This window comes from Rhea pennata, chromosome 4 (genome assembly GCF_028389875.1).
Source record: "Rhea pennata isolate bPtePen1 chromosome 4, bPtePen1.pri, whole genome shotgun sequence".
NCBI lineage: Eukaryota > Metazoa > Chordata > Aves > Rheiformes > Rheidae > Rhea > Rhea pennata.
The window spans coordinates 45,711,507-45,731,484 of record NC_084666.1 but is presented as its reverse complement, the minus strand read 5'-3'; the positions used below and the strand labels follow the sequence as shown (position 1 = coordinate 45,731,484).

Genomic DNA, 19,978 nt, shown 5'->3' with positions numbered 1-19,978 from the left:
TATTGCTTAGAACTTATAAGTGGATGTTTTAATATTAGGCAGTTTTACTGTATGATTGATTCACTGTGTTGTATTTCATCCTATTATCAAGGAAATATTTTAGTAGAGGAAAATGTTCAGAAGCAACTAATACAAATAAGCACACAGGAAAGCATTTTGGCTGGGAGACAAGTACAGATGTAAGTATATGGTGAAATGTTTGCACAAAGTATTTTGAGCATTATTAAGAAATTTACTGTAGGGCCATGACTATATTATGTAGGTAATCTATCTTAGTTTTTTCTGTATGGCACAATGCCATACTGAATTTAGCCAGACATTTGTTGCTTGTAGTTTGATCTTGGAGCAGATTATTTAATTTTAATTTTCAATTTGCTTCCAAATATAAATATGACATCAATTAAAATGGCAGAGACAGAGAATTCACATCAAACCTTGCTGCTCCCCTGGCATAAACTCTCTCACAGAACTATACAATAGGTGGGATTGGGAAAGGACCTCTGGAAATCATTGTTTCAACCCCCTGCTTAAACAGAGTCAGCTAGAGCAGACTGCCTACAACCTCACTGGGCAGCCTGTTCTAGTGTTTGATCACCCTTGCAGTAAGTGTTTTTTTGTGTTCAGGTGGAATTTCCTATGTTTCAGTTGCTATTTCCTCTCATCCTGTCACTGGGCACCACAGAGAAGAATCTGGCTCTTGACACCTTTCCATCAGATTCTTACATATATTGATGAAATCCCCCTTCAGTCTTCTCCAGGCTAAACAGTCCCAGCTCTCTCAGCATCTCTTTATATGACAGATGCTCCAGTCCTTTCATTACCTTTATGGGCTTTTGCTGGACTTGCTCCAGTCTGTCCATGTCTGTCTTGTACTGGGAAGCCCAGCACTGGACCCAGCACTTCAGATGTGGCCTCATCAGTGCTGAGTTGAGGGGAAGGATCATGTCCACTGAACTGCTGGCAATGCTCTGCCTAATGCAGCCCAGGAGGCTGTTGGCCTTGTTAGTTAAAAAAGCATGTTGTTGGCTCATGGTCAACTTGTTGGCCACCAGGACCTCCAGGTCCTTCTCTGCAAAGCTGCTCTCTAGTCAGTTGGCTCTCAGCCTGTACTGGTGCAGGGGGCTGTCCTTCCCCAGGTGCAAGACTTCACCTTTCCCTTTGTTGTACTTCAACAGATTCCTGTTGGTCCATTTCTCCAGCCTGTCAAAGTCCCTCTGAACAGCTGTGCAACCAGTTGTGCATGTTTAGAGAGAATGTATGCACAGAAACCTTTTCAAAGTTTCCTCATGTTTCTTTGTTATGGTCAGAAAATTTATTCAAATGTTGCGAACAATGGGAGGGATGGAGTTCATCATTCTTGAAACACATCTAGAACTGTTTGATTTAACCTGTGATGAATACCATATCTCATCTTTCTCATGCCTTTTTAAGGACCATTCTACTGCTGAAAATCCTTCGGTGAATTCTACAATGGTGATTCACTGTCTTTCTCTTAACAGACCTTTAAGCATCACTGTCTCATTACAGTTTGAGTGAGGCAGGCTCTTCTTTAACATAATAGATATTTTTCTGAATTTTAGTTATATTAAGTGCAAGATGCATTTAAGATACCAAATGCAGAATTGGTGTTTTAATTAAGGAGGAGTTAGTATGTCTTTCCACTATTTGAATCCTCTGAAGTGTCACAGAATTAGGCTTTCTACTTTCTTGCTTTCTTGAAGATTTGATCTAGGGTATCTTGTCATTGCAGAGGCTAGTTTATCTCAGAACTGAGATGTATTATGTCAAAATACCATGCCATGTTCCAGGATAGTTACAAAATAGTTCTACAGGGAAGCTTCACTAGGAACTGTGCTGACATTATTTGGAATTTAAAGATTTATACTTTATTGGAATATTATTGTTGTAAAGGAGTATTATTACTAGAAACTTTATGGTTCTCACTGCACTTTCTTGCAAGTCAATGATGATTTGGTCATAAACAGTAACTGGCAGGAGCCCAAGGTCATGTTCAGAGCAAGTGCACAGATTCCAGTCCCCACCAGGGGATGAGGAGACCAGGACTACTGCAGCACTGGAGGGTGGCCGATTATACCCCAACAAGAAGCTGCAGCCACAGTAGCTGACATCCGGCAGCTCTGCTGACTCAGGGACCATCATACCATTTAACTTGAAGAAGTTCTGTCCCATGGCCACCCTCCGAGACTTTTGCCTCCAGCCTGCAGCTTCTGGAGGCTCCAGGCTTTCCAGATGTATAATGACGGCATCTTGCCTTCACTGAGATGACTCTACTTACAAGACATTCTTCCTACCCCATCAAATATAATTTAATTTAAATACAATACAGTAGTGTAGGAGTGAATCCCAAAATAATTCCTAATTACTGTCTTCTCAAAACAGACAGATAGTTCCACCTGCGGGAAAAGAACCTAGTGGTTATTGCTAAAGGTTAGTCACTATCTTTGTTCTTAGGCAAATGCACTAAATATTTGCTGTTACCTAATTTAACCAATGTTAACTCAGTCTTTCATTTTTCACAGACAGGTAATACTGTTTATTTTTAATAGAAGCACATGAAAATGCAGTATTTCATGTACTGGAAGATACTTTAAATGTCTTATTATCTTATTATATTTAAACATGTTTTTTCTCAAAAACATCTTTCAGAAAGTTTTCTTTTCCCCCTGGAATTCTAGCAGACTTGATTTTAAAAAAAAGTTTTAGTGGTGGCATTTGATAAATTAGACCTTTATCTTGAAATTTAAGGCCACATTTCAGCAAAGCATATAAGTTTAAAAATATGACCCATCAAGGCCTTAGAACATTCTATTTCTCAACAATGGTTCGTGTACATATTTATGTTATTATTAACAGTTTATTTAGTACACAGATCAATCCAACTAAGTACAGAAAAGGTAGATCTCTGGGGTTTTTTTCTGCTTTTTTGTTTTAACTGAAGTATTTTGAGGTTTTGTAATGACTCCTGAAGAAAAGTTTTTATGTAGACATAACAATACTTACACTATAAGAAAAACTATATATATATATATTATTAATATATACAAAATAAATGCAGTTCTTGCTTGAAATTCTTCACTGCCTCATTTGCTATGCATGCAATAGTAAAAAGTAAGGTATTTCTGCTATACATGCAGTAGAAACAAATGAGTGTTTCCTGTATAAAACTAAAATCAGAAATATAGAAGATTATTTAAACATTCTTTACTCCCTTGTCATTAGCATTGTGTTTATTGTTTTGTAAATTAATACTTTAATAATTTTCATAGATGTCCCCTAGGAGCTAGCTTGACAACATCAGCATATTTTACAAGGGCCTTTTCTGTCAAACATTTTTTCAGCAGCAGGTCTAAGTGGCTTCTGCCTGTTCCTCCTCTTATCTTTGCCACTTGTAGTGGCTCCGTAGCACTCCTCTGCTGTGCCATTACAGCTGCTTGAGAAACAGCAGTATCTGCATCATGGAATTGGTTGTTTTTAACCCTGGTCCAGTGGCTATGTGACCCTAGAAGCCCTTTGGGTGTCTCAGGGGCAGGAGTAAGCAGTATAGTGAACAGGCAGGTTAAAGCCACAGTGCCTCTGAAAGAAATACTTGTACTGTATCTCCAGAGAGACAAATGTAACACTTCAGTGGCAGACTCACCAAGGGCTCTCAAGGATTACGTTGTCAGAGTGTTATATGAGGGGATCTGATTCAAAGAGATAGTCAACAGAAAATAAAATCTTCAAGCAAAGAGTCTTTTCAGATTAAGTCTCGCTGAAATAAATGTAACAAACGGAGCAATTATTAAAATGCAAAGTTCAACTGTGTTTTCAATGTGCTATCTGAAAGACATCAGTAAAGCATAGAATCCCTTGGTATTTCCAAGCAACTGCACCAGTTACGTGATCAAATTCCCAAAGTATTAGCCACTACCAGTCAGTGGCTTTTATGAGGGTCTGGATGAATCCCTGTCTTGGATAGTCAGCTGTTCCAGAAGTACAAGTCTTTAATTTTAAAGACTTCAGAGTCTCTAACTTTAATTATACATTTCTCTGTAATAGAAATTATACCTTGGGCCTCAAATAATTGGAGATCTAAGTGTCCATAACAAAACAGTTTCTTTGTGCCATATCAAGTGGTTTTAATAGGTGCTTAAGAAGAATTAAAATGTTTTCTGGCTAGAATTACCAGTCTGCTCTCTACTCTTTCAGAAACCTCGTCCATCCATGTGATCAAAGATATAAGTAGATAAAATAACTCTTCTGCCTTAAATCATTAGAGCCCCAATTCAGCCAAGCGCTTAACCATGCACACAACCTTAATTATTTGAATCACTGAAGTCAATAGGGATTATTACATGCTTAAAATGCTATATGAGTCTAAGTGCTTTCCAGAGTAATGTCCTAGAAGAGCCATTACTTTAATGCAGGCATGGTAAAACTGGCACATCACAGGAATTTAAAAGAGGAAACTTTTTTCCCCCATTCTTTATTTTTTTTCTTTCCTTTTGTTTTGTAGGGGCAGGTATTTGTTCCTGTGTTGATTTATAACTACCAATAATCTTGAAGAGTGGTTGCCTTATCTACTATTCTGGTTGCTTCTGCTCTTGTTAGTAAACAGAAGAGAAATACTTAACACAAAGTCAAGTACTCTTAATCTCGAAAGAGAGACTTTGTACAATATGTTCTGTACAAAACTGAAAGACTTGAAGATCACAGGGGAATGTCCTTTCTCCTTACTGACTCAAAGTCACATTACTGATGAACACGAGAAGGACTGCACAGAAAACAGCGCCAAAGCAGCTCAGCCCATCTGCAAAGAAGTCCATGAACAAGATGCTCACGGAAACCTGCCACAAAGGAAAACGAGCAGAAGTAGAGTGTATCTGCATACATTAACAGAAAGCATCTGCAAGCTAATCTTTCCTGAGGTAAACAGATACTCATAATAATTTTTTACTAGCATTTCAGTGTAAATATTTAAAATACGTTTTGTACAAGCCTTTAGGTGTAAGCCTTTTCAAAGTTATTTTGGCTTCAAAGTTTGTGTCCTTATACAGCTCTCCATAGATTAAACCCTCATTTCATCCTTTTCCATTTTTTCCGGATAAAAATGTATCACAAATTTTGTCCACTCTCACACCATCCTAATCATTGTTTCCCTATATTTTTATATTGTATTTGCAACCTTTCTCTGATCATCTTAATTACTTCTTTAAAAACACACATTTCTGTAGCATTTTTTAATGTATAGATACAGTAAGAGAAACACCACCTCGTTACCTAATTACTTAACTTACATTCTCCTACCTGAATCCATACTGCTAAGAAAAACAGCTCTTATCACAAAAAAATTAACATAGCTGTCTTCATCTGCTACAATACAAATTTCTGATATATTATTTTTTAAAACTTCATTGCTTGTTTAATGCAGAAGAAAATACAAAACATTTATTCAGGCAAATAGTTCAACAGGACTTCCCTCTTGAGTGAAATTTAGTGAAGCTAATAGACTTAAATGAGTGAGGATTACAGAACTTAACACCTAGGTTCCAGTTTCCACACAGCAGGAGCCATTTCTTACTCTCTACCCTGTACAGCCTCAACAGAATAGCTGTGCAAATAGGAAATATAATACTAATACTGAAAAACTGAAATAATAAATATATTTTAAGTAAAATGATAAAGGTCTACAGCAGTTTCACAAAGGGATTCTTATGTCCCTGTTCAACTCCACTAAAAACAGACATAGTGCATAAATATTGTCACAGCTACTTGTGGTTATTGAAGTCATATCTACTGAAGCTTTATCCAAGTATAGCAATCCATTCTCATGCTGTCTGTCTAGGGATCAAGACCTAAGCATCTTGACTGAATCATCATCCTTCATAGAAGGATTTAATTTGTTAAAAGCGTATTTCTCATTGCCTAGATATTTTGTGGTGCCCTACTTATCAAGAGGGACTAGCATCACCTTCTTTCCAGTCTGATACTCCTGAACAAGAAATCATATCAAGACCACAACTGATTCATGAACTCCTCATGATATCAATGAGTTGTGCATGGAAGTCCAGGATATAGTGTAACCCAGAATAAATTTTGACCAAATTTAAGATGAAATGTCATATATGTGATTATTTTATTTGCATCTTTGGGGGATTTCCAAAAATACAGAGAACACTGCTTTAAGATAGGTAATGATTTGGATGACATTGCACTTATTGCAATTGTTATTATTATTATTATTGCAATTATTATTACACCTGTTTATACACAGATGTGATTTACATTGTGTTTACATATGTGGTAGAACAGTTGCTCAATTTAGATTTTGTTTGGAAGAAGACTCCAGAATATATCACCTTTCTTTCATATGATAATTTCTTCTGGTGTGGAAACCTTCCTTTTGGAAACATAACAAGCAAAAGACAAACTGTGAGTAGGTTTTCATCTGGAGGATATTTGGGTTTGCAGAGTATATAACCCAAACTCTTTATACAAACGTAAAATAAGTGGTTCAAACATTGTCTTGAAATGTTATAGTCTTGAAAAGGCGGTGATCTGAAGCACAGAATGCTGTCTTGATCGTTTATAGCTACTTTGAAACTATATTTGTTAACTTTTCCAGTTTCTATCTTGAAACTTTCTAAAATTGCCCTGAAAAATATTTTCATTCTGAATATTCCAAGAAAAGTTAGTAATTAGGGAAGCCACTTTTTATTATGTGTTGCTGTGGGTATAATTTAGAATATAACTAGGCTTTTTAGATGAATATATTTTAAACTGAAAACATATTCTTTTTACACTGGACATTTGTATTTCTCATAGTAGGTTTTGCAGGGTAATTTTTTTTAATTTGTGCTTTGTGATATTGTAAAGTTGCAGTGATTAATTTGCTTTTTAGCAACACTGTCTTTATTGTCATCTGAACTTGGAGGTAAAGCATATCACTATACTTAAAATGCACAAATGCACAACCAGAGTGGCACATCAGCTAAGAGCGGTTATTTTTAATGGTACTGGAGCTGAAGACATCAGCAAAACCAAACCACAAATATAGAAATGGTATGCCTTTTTAACACCTACGCTATCTTGAAAAAAAATGTTAGTATAAATAAATAAAGCAAATTAATTACTCTCTGCATAAAAATATTACTCTTGTGAGTAGATTTTCAGCAGTGACATTTTAATCAACATACCTTTCTTTCTTCCCCAGTTTGAAAGACTAAATCTTGCACTTCAGAGAACATTAGCAAAATACAGAATAAAAGAAAGCAGGTAAGTATTAAGTATGTATAATGGATTTGCGACTAAACCTCCAAGCAAAAATATTTTGCAGAGAGTTTATTAAGGACTGGGGTGGTGACTGGGAAGCAGGACTTCTGGAATCTGTTTTAAATTACCTTGTTAATCTGGTGTGTGACACTTCATGTCATGTAAATTAATTACAATTTAGTGTATTTTAAAATATTCACAAATATTTAAATTATTGACAAAGTTGATTTAATGCTGCACTTGTGCAGGGACAAAGCCAAGGACTTTCCTTATCTAGAATGGGAAATGTTCTGGAGGAACTTAGAAACTACTCAGACATGGGAGGGAAAGGTGGATAGAGTTGTCTTATTTCACAACAGTCTGATGGCCCTCTAACAGTAAATAAAAGAACATGAATATGGCCCAGTATTTTAAGATACTCAGAAAAGACATTTAAAGGTAGATGATTAGTATTTATATATACAGTAGCAAAGAGAAATTTTTTTCTCTGATACAATGAACAGCCGTACACTTACAGACCCTGTGGTAGTACTTGTTTTCACTGGGCTCTTTTGGCTTCAGTTCTGTGTTTCTGAAGAACTCTGGGCTTGATCTTCAACACTTCTCAGTACTAACCCCAAATTAATCATTTTAGCTTTATATAGAGTGAGAAACTCCTGGCATCACACTATATATTGAGGACTCCCTTTACTTAATGCACCTTAGTTTAAATCTTCTTTCAAAAGAGGAGAACAATAATCAAGTGGGAAAATACACGCCACAGTAAGCATAGGTAATTATAATGTAGCATGTACATATTTGATATTTTCAAAGTACTTTACATATATTGACTAAATCAAAGATAGCCAGTCAGATAGTATACTACAATTGCTGAAGAGGTTATTGATATTAATATTTCCTGTATCTTTAATTCTATATTGCTTCTCGGAGTATTAGTGTGAAAATCAGTATATTATTCTAGATGAGGTAATAATACAAACATCTAAACTCATGTATTGCTCTTGTATATAAATATATATAAGATATTTTGCGTGAAGGCATTCAGAAAATACATATCAAAGGTTTATCACTTACATGCAGATTGATCTAAGCTACATCTCCTTATCATTTTGGGTCTGACATTCAGGTTGAGGTTCACTGACATCAGAGAATTCAGAGGGCTACAATCCTTTATCAGAGGAATCTGTATTACTATCAATGAATGGATAATTTTGAAGCAGAGTTGTTACTGGTATTATTGGTGAAATTTATCACAAATGCACAGGGTGATCTAATACCTTATCACAACCCTATTTTGTATTAATAAAAAAATGCCTTTTTCATCAGCAAAACTCAGTCTTGACACAGTAAGGACAGGACAGGTAACTTCTCTTACATACTAGTTTCACTAAAATGTCTGCCTTAATTTTCAGAGGGGTTTATTTATATTTTTCTGATCTTTACAGAAACACGGGGGACAGAGAAGATTTTGAAAAAATAATCAGTGATCATGCTACTGCAGCAGGTAATGTAAGCTTGTTTAGTAATTAAAAGAAAAAGTCTTGTTTCTAACACATAATTTCCTTCATGTGCTGGCTACAGTGATGGCTGACATCATGGAGGCTAATCTGTGATCTCAGCAATTAACAGGCCAGACTGTCAAAATTTGAGCTAAAGAGCCTAGTTTTTAAAGCCTGAGCTATCATAGATTCATATACCTCTAAGATCCAATATCTAGAGGGAGTTGTAATATACATTCAGTAAAAAGTTACAGATTTATACTGACAAAAAATTGCTTGATCCACCACATCTTCTGAAGGAATGCCAACTTATTCTGATCTGTGGGAAGAGAATTGCTTTAACTTACAATATGGAACCCCTGAACTTCATATATACTACTAAATTAACATTTGCTGGAACTGAAACACGGTCTTCTATACTCTTAAACTATTAAAATGCTCTTAGTACACATTTGGTCCATGCCAGATAGCACTTTCCCAAATGATTCCTAAGAAGTGTTTGGGGAGTCAGGACATTCCCAATAGTCAGATTGCATGCAGCTATTCTATTTAGAAGAGTTTGTTAGCAAAGATGTTAAATTTTTGTGCCCGTTGGCCTCAGTGCCCTGAAAATGTTCCTAGGGTCATTTAATTCACTGCATGAGCCATAGTACTTACGTCTGCATGTGTGCAGAAACACTGAACTGAATGACTTATTTTACTCCTACTTCTAATCCTTATTTTTTATTTTCTGCTTTTTATTCTTATTTCTTTATCTCAAGCTTAGTGTCCTGGGTTAAATGCTTTGCCAAAATCTGCTTTCAATTTTAGCTGAAGTCGTCTTAGTTTACATCTTGACAAAGAACACCGAGTCTTAGATCTTTCCAAACTACAACCTCTAGTCTCCCTGTTTTCCAGGCACCAGGTAGTTTGCCTTTATTGGTCACAGCTGACCTCCTAAATAAGCTCACCCTCAGGGCTCTGGTGTTGGACCACGGAAGGATATTGCTAATTTGGTTTGGTCTGGGATGGAAAAAGTAGGGGAAGGTCGGAGATTCAGTGCTATGAGCATAGTTCTGATTGAAATGTGGTTCCATGCAGGTATTCCTGTGGACAGTCTAAGGGAATCTCTTGGTGAAGAGTTATTCAAAATATGCTATGAAGAGGATGAACACATATTAGGGGTTATTGGAGGAACTCTTAAGGACTTCTTGAACAGTTTTACTACTCTGTTGAAGCAGAGTGGCCATAGCCAAGAGGCAGGAAAAAAGGACAGACTTGAAGAAGCCTCTATATTATGCCTGGAGAAGGACCAAGACTACTTAAATGTGTATTATTTTTTTCCTAAGAAAATCACGAGTCTTATCCTATCTGGCATTATTAAATCAGCAGCTCATATTTTGTATGAAACTGAAGTAGAAGTGATGCTCATGCCTCCTTGCTTCCATAATGACTGCACTGACTTTATTAATCAGCCTTATTTGCTGTACTCTATTCATGTTAAAAATGCAAAACCTTCCTTATCTCCATGTAAACCAGAGTCCTCCCTTGTGATTCCTGCCTCTGTGTTCTGTAAGACTTTCCCATTTCACTTTATGTTTGACAAGGATATGTCTGTTCTACAAATTGGAAATGGGATAAGAAGACTTTTGACAAGGAGAGAATTTCAAGCAAAGCCTAATTTTGAAGAGTATTTTGAAATTCTTACCCCCAAAATAAGCTGCACTTTTAGTGGAATTATGACAATGCTCAATATGCAGTTTACTGTACGGGTGAGAAGATGGGACAATACTGATACGAAATCATCTACGGTAAGCAACTTTTCATAACCATTACCTCTGTGAGTTATTTGTTCTCTTGTTTTGGGATATGCAAAATGCAGTTAAAATAATCACAAAAGTAGCATAATAGTGAATTTTGCATTGTCTACCTTTCAACAGCTAATGCAATTAAACAATAATGATTTATTACAAAGACTCTAAGACTAGGGACTATACTAATCAAAGCTCTTAAATTAAGTCTAACAAAATGTAATTCAGATTCTGAAGCTAGTATTCTGTCAAAATTATTCTCAATTATGCTCAATAAAATTTGACTGTTAATTTGATTTTATTAAGAACAATAACTTAAATATTGAGATAAAGTCAACAAACTGAGATAAAGCCAATGATGTGCCATGCTCTTGATAACAAAATTGTCTCCAAGATTGAGTTAGTGGCAGGAAAAGCTTTACCAAAGTGCCTTTAACTCATCTAGAAACAAAAGCTCTAGGATTTGGGGGAAGGAGTAAATATTTCCTGTGCTCGTTCAGCCTTTGGTATCTTGGTATCTTTGATATCTTTATATCTTCACTCATGCTATCACCAAAAATCCCACATAGTTTCAGCTGATGCGATTATTCATGCAGACACTGTGTCTGCAGCAAATGACTTGGGACAATACAGGGCACTGAATATTCAACAGCTGCTTTTATTCATCACTGACCTCAGCTGAATTTCAAATCAAATATATGTGAGGCACTGCAGAATGAACTGAGAGTTCAGATACAACACTGCAAAAATTTTAATGAAGAAAAATAATAGAAGTTTCACCAGGTTATTAATGAAATAGGAAAAAATGCAGCACTGATTAGCTGCTTCTCTAAGTAGCTCTCTTCCGCTTCTGTGTTATGCAACAGCTTAATGATTACAAGGATGGTAGAGCCTTCTTTGCTTTTGCAGGTAGTTATATATGCAAATGTCTATTAGCAAGCAACAGAGATTGTCTTCAAAAAATGGTCTTTCACAGCAATGTTAAACACTGCTCTACAGCACCTTGCTCATTACACGAGTGAATATAGAAGAGAGCTAAAAGCAGCACTTCATACAAATATTTTGGGGGTTTTTAGATCATTAAAATGGTATATTTATTTCTGCCATATATTTATGCCTTTTGATTTTAAATTGCAGTGATTCCTAAAGATTCCCTAATAAAATGGAAGCAGATTTTTTTCACTTTATCTTGCAAAGAAAAAGTTGTGCATGAACCAAACATTACTGTTGTTAGTACTAATCCATAAGCTACTAATCAATAAATACAGATAAAATGCACAAAATTCTTCTTTTGATTTTTCTTTTCTTTCTAAGTTTAAACTGGTATTTACTGACACCCAAACATAACTGGATGTTTATCATTAAGCTATGGTTTTAATTTTTGCACCAGAAGCCTCAAGTAAAATCTAAAGTAAAACAAATTTAACTTTTCTGATAGATTTAACAGTGCTATGACTTAAAGCATGTATTTTCTTTTTAAGCAACTAAATGAAACTAAAATGACTAAGGACCTGTCCAGTTCTCCCCTGCTTCAGCAAAACTTATTTCCTTTAAATCTTGTTTCTAAACCATTGCCAGAATTGTGAACACTGTGCATGAATTCATGTTTCTTTAACTGTTTCAGGTTATGGATCTTAAAGGCCAAATGATCTATATTTTTGAATCCAGTGCCATCTTGTTCTTGGGATCTCCTTGTGTAGATAGACTGGAAGACTTTACAGGACGTGGATTGTACCTCTCAGATATTCCAATTCACAATGCACTGAGAGATGTTGTCCTGATAGGAGAGCAAGCCAGAGCTCAAGATGGACTGAAGAAGAGATTAGGAAAGCTAAAAGCAACCCTTGAGCAGGCCCATCAAGCACTTGAAGAGGAAAAGAAGAAGACCGTAGATCTCCTGTTCTCTATTTTTCCTGGAGAGGTTGCTCAGCAGCTGTGGCAGGGACAAGTTGTGCAAGCCAAGAAATTTAATAATGTCACAATGCTTTTCTCTGACATTGTTGGATTCACTGCCATCTGTTCTCAGTGTTCACCTATGCAGGTTATCACCATGCTTAATGAGCTTTATACTCGCTTTGATTACCAGTGTGGAGAGCTAGATGTCTACAAGGTACAGAATTTATTGCATTTCTCTGGGGTTCTGGGGCTGGAAGGAAACAGAGACTAAATGGCACAGAGGATAATAGGAGCCCCAAAAGTATTTTGTCATTAACATTCATTATAATAAAACTGTATTAAGATCAGTTACAAAACAAAACAAAAAATATCAACAGAAACAGCTAGGTATGCAGCCAAGTGAGAAAACTATCAAAAGTTAGAGTTCATAGGTCAAAATTCATTTCAATTACAGTGCTGTGATTCTGCAGTAAATAGGTGATTAAACTAGCTACTGGCGCCTGACAGCAGATGAGCAAGGAAAAGAATTTTCGTGTCATGCCCAGCAGTGTGCAATTTTTCCTTTTGAATGATACTGTAGGATTTGTCTAGGACTTATATAATTTAGCATGACAAGTCTATAGCACTCAGTCTATATGAAGATGCAATTTCTACAGACTATTCTACTACATATCAAACAATGTAACACTAAGGAACAAATATGCCTGTTTAGGTGGAGACTATTGGAGATGCCTACTGTGTGGCAGGAGGTTTACACAAAGAAAGTGAAACCCATGCTGTTCAAATAGCCTTGATGGCCCTGAAGATGATGGAACTGTCAGATGAGGTGATGTCTCCCCATGGCGAGCCTATCAAGGTCATACATTTTACTGTATTTTTATGACTTTGTGGTAAAAGTGGGTATTTTGGATTGGTTGGTTGGTTTGGGGTTTTTTTGTCATCAAGGATATGTCTCATTAATGCCGTGAAACATGTTGGGGGGGGGGGCAAGTGTGTGTGGCTAGAGAGGCTGACTTTGTTACTTCTATGAATGAGAGTTTTTTGGAGAGGTAAAAATGAAACAGAGATCTGAAAATCAATCCAAAAGACTTAAACACAGTGAAATCAATAGCTGCACACTGACATGCTGCTGTTGTTGCCTCAGTAGCAATAAATTTGCCAGTGGCATGGAATATCCTGTTATTAGGAGACTAATCCTCTCTCAAAATTAGAACCAATGAGAACATCAAAGTGTTCAGTGGGAAAACAGGTTTAAAAAAATACAGATCATCAAAGACACGGTCTGATTGCAGTAATGCATACATCGTAAAGCTATTCTACTGCTGTTCTTATTTTACAGTCAGATGCTTAAACTATTGTCATAAAATGATAGCTTGAACACTGGCAAGGCTAGAGTTAGATTCAGTGGTAGTTATATTATGACCTGCTTTTAATGAAGACAGAAGCATGTACTGAATTTTACACATAGGTTTACCTTTCATTGGAAAAAAAAATCTGTGTGCATGACAAATGATGTGGGCCTTCTATCTAAGTTCAAAGGTCTTGCAGTGGGGATGTAGTTACATTTAGTATACAGTAGTCTCAGTTCATCATGTTTTTCATTTGTTCCCTTTAACATTTCCCTGTTCATTCCTTTAAAAACCTTCAGGCTTTTTTGATTTTAGATAAAAGAATATTCCTGTGTCTCATACCAATAACCAAGAAAATCATTATTTAGAGGATTACATGCTCGACATCTATCACTGAGAACAGCACTACCGCCTTATAAATAAATAACATTCTATATTTCACAAAATCTGGAAACATCTTGACAATGTTATAACAGGTTTATAATTTCCACCCAAATTCTGCTTCTATAATTTTGAATGAGGAATGCTACTGCATTTAAAAAGTAATTTGAAAAGTTATGGGAAATAATTTCTGTTATATAAGCACTTAGTGTAAGTTTCTTGAAAGAAAAATGAATCTATTTTTAATCTCTTCATGAAATTTTTGGCCATTTTGCAAAATAACAAATCTGTTACACAGTCTACTGTCATTTTATATATGAATTTTCTAAGAAAGATGCCTGGCTGCAAACTGCTTGCTTTAAATCAGAATTCTATATTGATGTACGTATTTCAGCCATCTGCTGTCTTTGCTGTGTGGGTAGATTTTGCTTTTGTTGCAGGCTCTTCTGCTTTTCTTCTCAAAATTAGAAATTACCAATTATTCATAAAGATACGGAATTCTCTGGATATGTAACAGAGAATAGAACAGAGAGTAGCAATCTTCATGCCATTGTATTGTTAGAGTGCTGCTCTGAAGAAACCATGTCTATGTTTGTATAATGCATTTAAGAAAAAAATCATTTTGAAAAGAAGGAACATAGAAAGCAACACCAGCTAGGCAAAACTCACATAACTGAGTACTAGCTGCAAAAACATGTATCAATATGTTTCAGTTGATTAATTATCTAAATTCTGTACCCTGGGATTTACTCTAGGTGAGACACTGTCAATAGAGTTCAACTGGAACTGCAGCATATTTGTATTTTCCTTGCTGTTCCCTAAGACTTAATCTTCTGACCTTAAGAACAAAGCAGGTATTGCTCATTAACCCTGTCACCAGGTTAACATTGTACTGTGTAATTTCTTTTAGAAAAGAATCCAAGTGTTGTAGTGACTTCTGCTGATGTTTCTAGATCAATTTACTGCCGCAGAGACCAATTTTATCATAATTATGTCAGATGAAAAACAATCCACTATAAGTACAAAGTAAAGCTAGAGCAGCAATGACTAGAAAACACAGATATTTTAAGGAGACTTCTAACTGTATTTATATTAACACTTCAGGATTTTTTTTAATAGAGGAAGAATTTATAAATCAACAGACTATAACAGCTTTATTTATTTTACCGAATAATACTGTCTTCTGTCTTTTATTTAAAGATGCGTATTGGCCTTCATTCTGGATCTGTCTTTGCTGGAGTTGTTGGAGTTAAAATGCCACGTTATTGCCTCTTTGGAAATAATGTAACCCTTGCCAATAAGTTTGAATCTTGCAGTATACCAAGAAAAATAAATGTCAGTCCAACCACTTACAGGTATAGTGCTTTACAATATACATCTGTAAAACAGCCACCAGAAATAGTTAATGTAATAGATTTTCATTATCTTCCTGGGTTTTCTTCCCCATCCTCTACAGTATTTCTGTTTATTTTCCCTTTTCTCTTTTTATCTGACTGTTCATGATCACACCATGGTTATTTTTAGTCAAAAACCAGCCAGTAGCAGTAAGAAAAAGGCTGAAGCAGAAGAGCTGATATATATTCTTCTGATTGAAGATTTAGGAGAATTTTGCTTCTTACTCTGAAGCTGTATACCTCTTGCTTTTTCTGCTTTTTTATAGTTGGCTCCGCTTTGTACTATGTGGCTTTTGTTTGAACCGGGTGCCAAACTTATACAGTTATCCTTGAAAATAACAACTGAGTGTTTTTTTTTATGCATCTTCTTATGCATCTTCATTCTTCCTTGCTTAGGGAAGATGAATGAATAGGTTGCAATGAATCAACTGTGTTAGTTTTCAGTTTATACTGATCCCAGTTCAGTTTAATCCTGTAATAGGGAACCTAGGCTGTACTGTTTATCCACTTGGATCAGAATTTTTTTGATGATGGGTATTAGGTGATTATGCAGACAGGCAGTAGGCTCCCCCATGGGGAATACAGCACAGAGAACTATGCTCTCTTCTTTCCTTCACCCTCCCAACCTAATACTCTCTTTGCATTACCTGTTTAATTGCACTTACAAGTCTTGCACTTATGAATTACCTTGTAATATGTTTATGCCTAAGTACTAGGGTTTATGGCTGCCAGAGGAAATAGTAAGAAACTGCTTTGAATTTGATGATAGTAGTATTCTATGTCAGAGCTCCAGATCTAGGTCTGAGTTTTATGCCACTGAACTGGTATAGACTATTGTTTCTTCCAGAGTGGCCAAAGTGTCCAGTACAGAGTGAATCCACTGATAGGAAGTGATAATGCTGGCTAGGTAAAATAACTGGAAATAATGACAGAAATTGTTTCTTTTTAAGGAAGCTCTGCTTCCTCTCACTGTAGCCTGGATAGTCAGCTGTTCCTACTTAGCTTTTACTCACTGCCATGTATCTGATATTGCCTTGTGGCAACGGCCTGCAGCCAGTCTCAGACAGACCATTTGGCACAGGATCCTCTGACATGATCCGCAGCACGTGCTATGTGACTTGCAGGGTGCCAAGCCACACACTATCTCATTAGGTGATTCAGATACATGTAGCACAGGCACTAGACCACATATTAAGTCACCTGCTTTTGGATCAGGCACTCCAAAGAAATACAGACAGCCTTAGCATCTCCATTGCTTTTGTATGTCAGGATAACAGTGATGGCCAATGCTGTTTTTTGGTTTTTTTTTTTTCCCCCATGTCCATATGGCAAAGCAGTTTTGAATGATACTGGCTATAGACTTTTCTTAAAACCATGAGACAATTTATCAACATGAGACTTGCTTATATTCTAAGGTATACGCAGGTCTTTGCATAGCTGTGTATTTCATCTTAAAAGAATTCTTGCTGTGAGCATACTGTTCAAAAAAAACCACAGAATTAGTTCTTCGAGTATCCAGAAAATATGCAATTAGTTTGCAGGGTAAACTGTTGTTATTACGAACCTTGTAGGTATTTTTCCTGAGTGAATGATGTGTTAACATATTTTGTGCTTAGTGTTTTTTCTTTTTGAATCATATATTAATTCTAATCATATATTGATAATATTACTGCACTTTACACAACTCCTATATACTGCAGTAATTGTTTGGAAATTGAAGTACCAACTATCAATATTTATTCCTAAAGAGTGGCAATGTATGTTTCAGATGTAGATCACCGAGTTTAGTGGACCTAAATGTGAAATACTAAAATGATTAGAATTAGCAAGCGGAACTGAATAGTTTAGTTAATAAGCCTTTCAATATTTCACTAGCTGAAACATTAATTCTGGCACAAGGTTCATGTGATAATCTGAGCTGGCTTTCAATACTAAATCATATTTGAAAATATTTACAACAAACATAGCACCTACGTTCAAAGCATTGAGAAAACAAAAAAGAGATAATATTCTTGTCTACATTGGTTCATGAGTTTATGGGTTACCAAAGTTACCTACTAGCTTTCTTTTAACCTTTTCAGTTAATATATAAGCATTACATTAGCTTCTGCCCTGTTTTATAAAGAACATCTGAAGAATTACTGAAAGTCTGCACTTGTAGTAACAATTAGTGATTGATTCATATTTCATCAAGATGTTTCATTTTTCTTACAGGTTGCTAAAGGACTATCCAGGCTTTGTGTTCACACCTCGCTCAAGAGAAGAACTTCCACCAAATTTTCCCAGTGATATACCTGGAATTTGTTATTTTCTGGATGCTTATATTCAAGGAACAAACTCACAGACTTGGTTTCAGAAGAGAGATTTTGGAGACGGCAATGCCAATTTCTTGGGCGAGGAAACAGGAATAGACTAGGGTATACACTCACAAGTGCATAGAATAATTTTATAAATATTCTGATTTTTTTTGTATAAATTGAATTTTTTTTAATGTATGAAACATGAAAGCACTTTAGATTGTTAACACCTGAAAGCCAGTATTAAAATTTCAGGACGTATGTCAATGACTACTTTTCTTTTTTATAAGAAATATAGTCACTGAAATAATATTGCAACTTCACTATTTAAAATGCTACTTAAAAGTACATTATTTTCCCTGTGGCAATGTGTAAGTGTGTGCTATGTAACAGCTGTCTCAGTTCTATCTGTGCTGAGGATTCTAGACATATTGTATGTGCAGTGTGTCAGGAAATGTAATGTGCAAGTGATGCAGTCACATGCAGTGTTGTGAGCTGGTGCTTACCAATGACTATTAAAAATATATTTTCTTAGTGACTCCATAAAATGTTACAAAAATATTGTCAGTGCTATCACATACTCCTTCAAATGCATCATTTGGGTCCCATCTTAGAAGCTGCTGACCATCTCCTAACAGTTACTGGGGTCAATTTGTTGAGTGTGCTCAGCATCTTCTGGATAAGGCTTTTAATTGTAACTAATACACATCTATATATAGCAGAGTTTGCTGCCTACTGTTTCCTGAACTTTATTTTCTTTGTGCATAAAATGAGTATTTATAGATTAAAACACTGTAAAATCACAGCTAAAGTCTCTGTAATCACCAAACAAGTTCTTGGGATTTTTAAACCATACTTTACAAAAAATAATAATAACAACTTGCTATTATGTATTATAGCAATAAATGTTTTCTTTTTGTTGCCATTTAAAATGGAAATGTTTTAAAAGGAGGCTAATAAAACATGCTTTGGAATTTTTACTTAGAAAAGAAATTCCAGTCAGACTGTGTCACATGGAACAGAAACACACCAGTTTAAAGCTCTGATCCTTATTTAAAGAGAGTAATGTGGACACGACATGGTACACTCACTTTGAAGTCACTGGGGGAACTACAGGCGAAGGGAAATGCTTTAAAATGCGTGAACACATACATGAAGTATTAGTATTAGTACAGCAGAAGCCTTTCCATAGCGGATGATGGAACATGTGCAGAGACCCCTGAGGGGTCTGCCTCTGGTGCGATAGAACAGTGTTAGCTACTAAGACCTGCCTCTGTAACAAGCAGATTCACCTACACTGGTATTTATCTGTGTAGCATGGTTTCATCCCAACTGCAGGCTGGAGAACTACATTGTTTACACATGTACAAGTACTTCCAATAGTATCAACTACTATTAGTTATTACTCTAATCTCTTAAACTCTTACTTTTTAGCATACCAAGCCATATAAGTCTTCACACTACTTGCCACTGAATGACATTTCCACTGTGAATCTTTACAGAGAGCAATTATATTTGATTAAACTGCCATCCTGTTCATTTTCTGACCTTGGCTGCTTTGTTTCTAAAGCTATCTTGTTTTTATCTTTTGGTTTTGCAGTAGTAACTTTTGCAGAACATGTACCATCACAGCCTGAGAAAGATCCTTACAAGGGACCTAATATTAAGAACATTTTAAAAGAACATTTTAATTCATATTTTTCTGTAAGGATCATTTGAAAGAGACTTGAAACATTGCATTCTGCTATTGTTTGAGATGTCCTATATCCATCCAAGGTGCTTACATCTGTGTGACACAAAAAGAAAGCTGAAAGAGAATATATATATATATAGGCATATATACACACACATATGTATAATGTTTTAACAGCAGTGTTTCAAGAAAACAAGAACTTTGCAAATCTTAGTGAGTGATCTTTGCAGTATTATTTTGGTGGAAAGTTTTTGTTCACCTGGCTTAAGTAATATCCACAGACCCATAGTAGTCCCATGTGGATGCTCTAATAATAATAATAATAATGTGAGGAAATTATACTACTGACTCTTTAGTAGGCTCAAGTTATTAAGACATGATCCAGTAACTATAGAAGTCAGTAGGAA

The 19,978-nt window shown here is 35.7% G+C and overlaps 1 protein-coding gene and 1 long non-coding RNA gene across 5 annotated transcripts in view; one reads left to right on the top strand and one right to left on the bottom strand.

Annotated features, from left to right (window-relative positions):
- Positions 1-18,683, top strand: part of GUCY1A1 (guanylate cyclase 1 soluble subunit alpha 1) — a 36,512-nt gene extending 17,829 nt beyond the window's left edge. Inside the window, exons 2-9 of one of the 2 annotated variants that reach the window (XM_062573833.1) lie at positions 4,517-4,928; positions 7,214-7,275; positions 8,718-8,776; positions 10,290-10,561; positions 12,186-12,671; positions 13,170-13,313; positions 15,388-15,542; positions 17,796-18,683. In XM_062573833.1, coding sequence (XP_062429817.1) covers positions 4,680-4,928; positions 7,214-7,275; positions 8,718-8,776; positions 10,290-10,561; positions 12,186-12,671; positions 13,170-13,313; positions 15,388-15,542; positions 17,796-17,997 — 1,629 coding nt within the window. In that variant the 5' untranslated portion in view covers positions 4,517-4,679 and the 3' untranslated portion in view covers positions 17,998-18,683. Of the gene's footprint in view, positions 1-4,516; positions 4,929-7,213; positions 7,276-8,717; positions 8,777-9,851; positions 10,562-12,185; positions 12,672-13,169; positions 13,314-15,387; positions 15,543-17,795 lie in introns of both variants that reach the window. The other variant, XM_062573832.1, reaches the window with a different exon arrangement.
- LOC134139444 (uncharacterized) overlaps positions 1-19,978 on the bottom strand; it is a 140,029-nt gene that overhangs the window by 113,569 nt on the left and 6,482 nt on the right. The gene's annotated exons all lie outside the window — the stretch shown is intronic.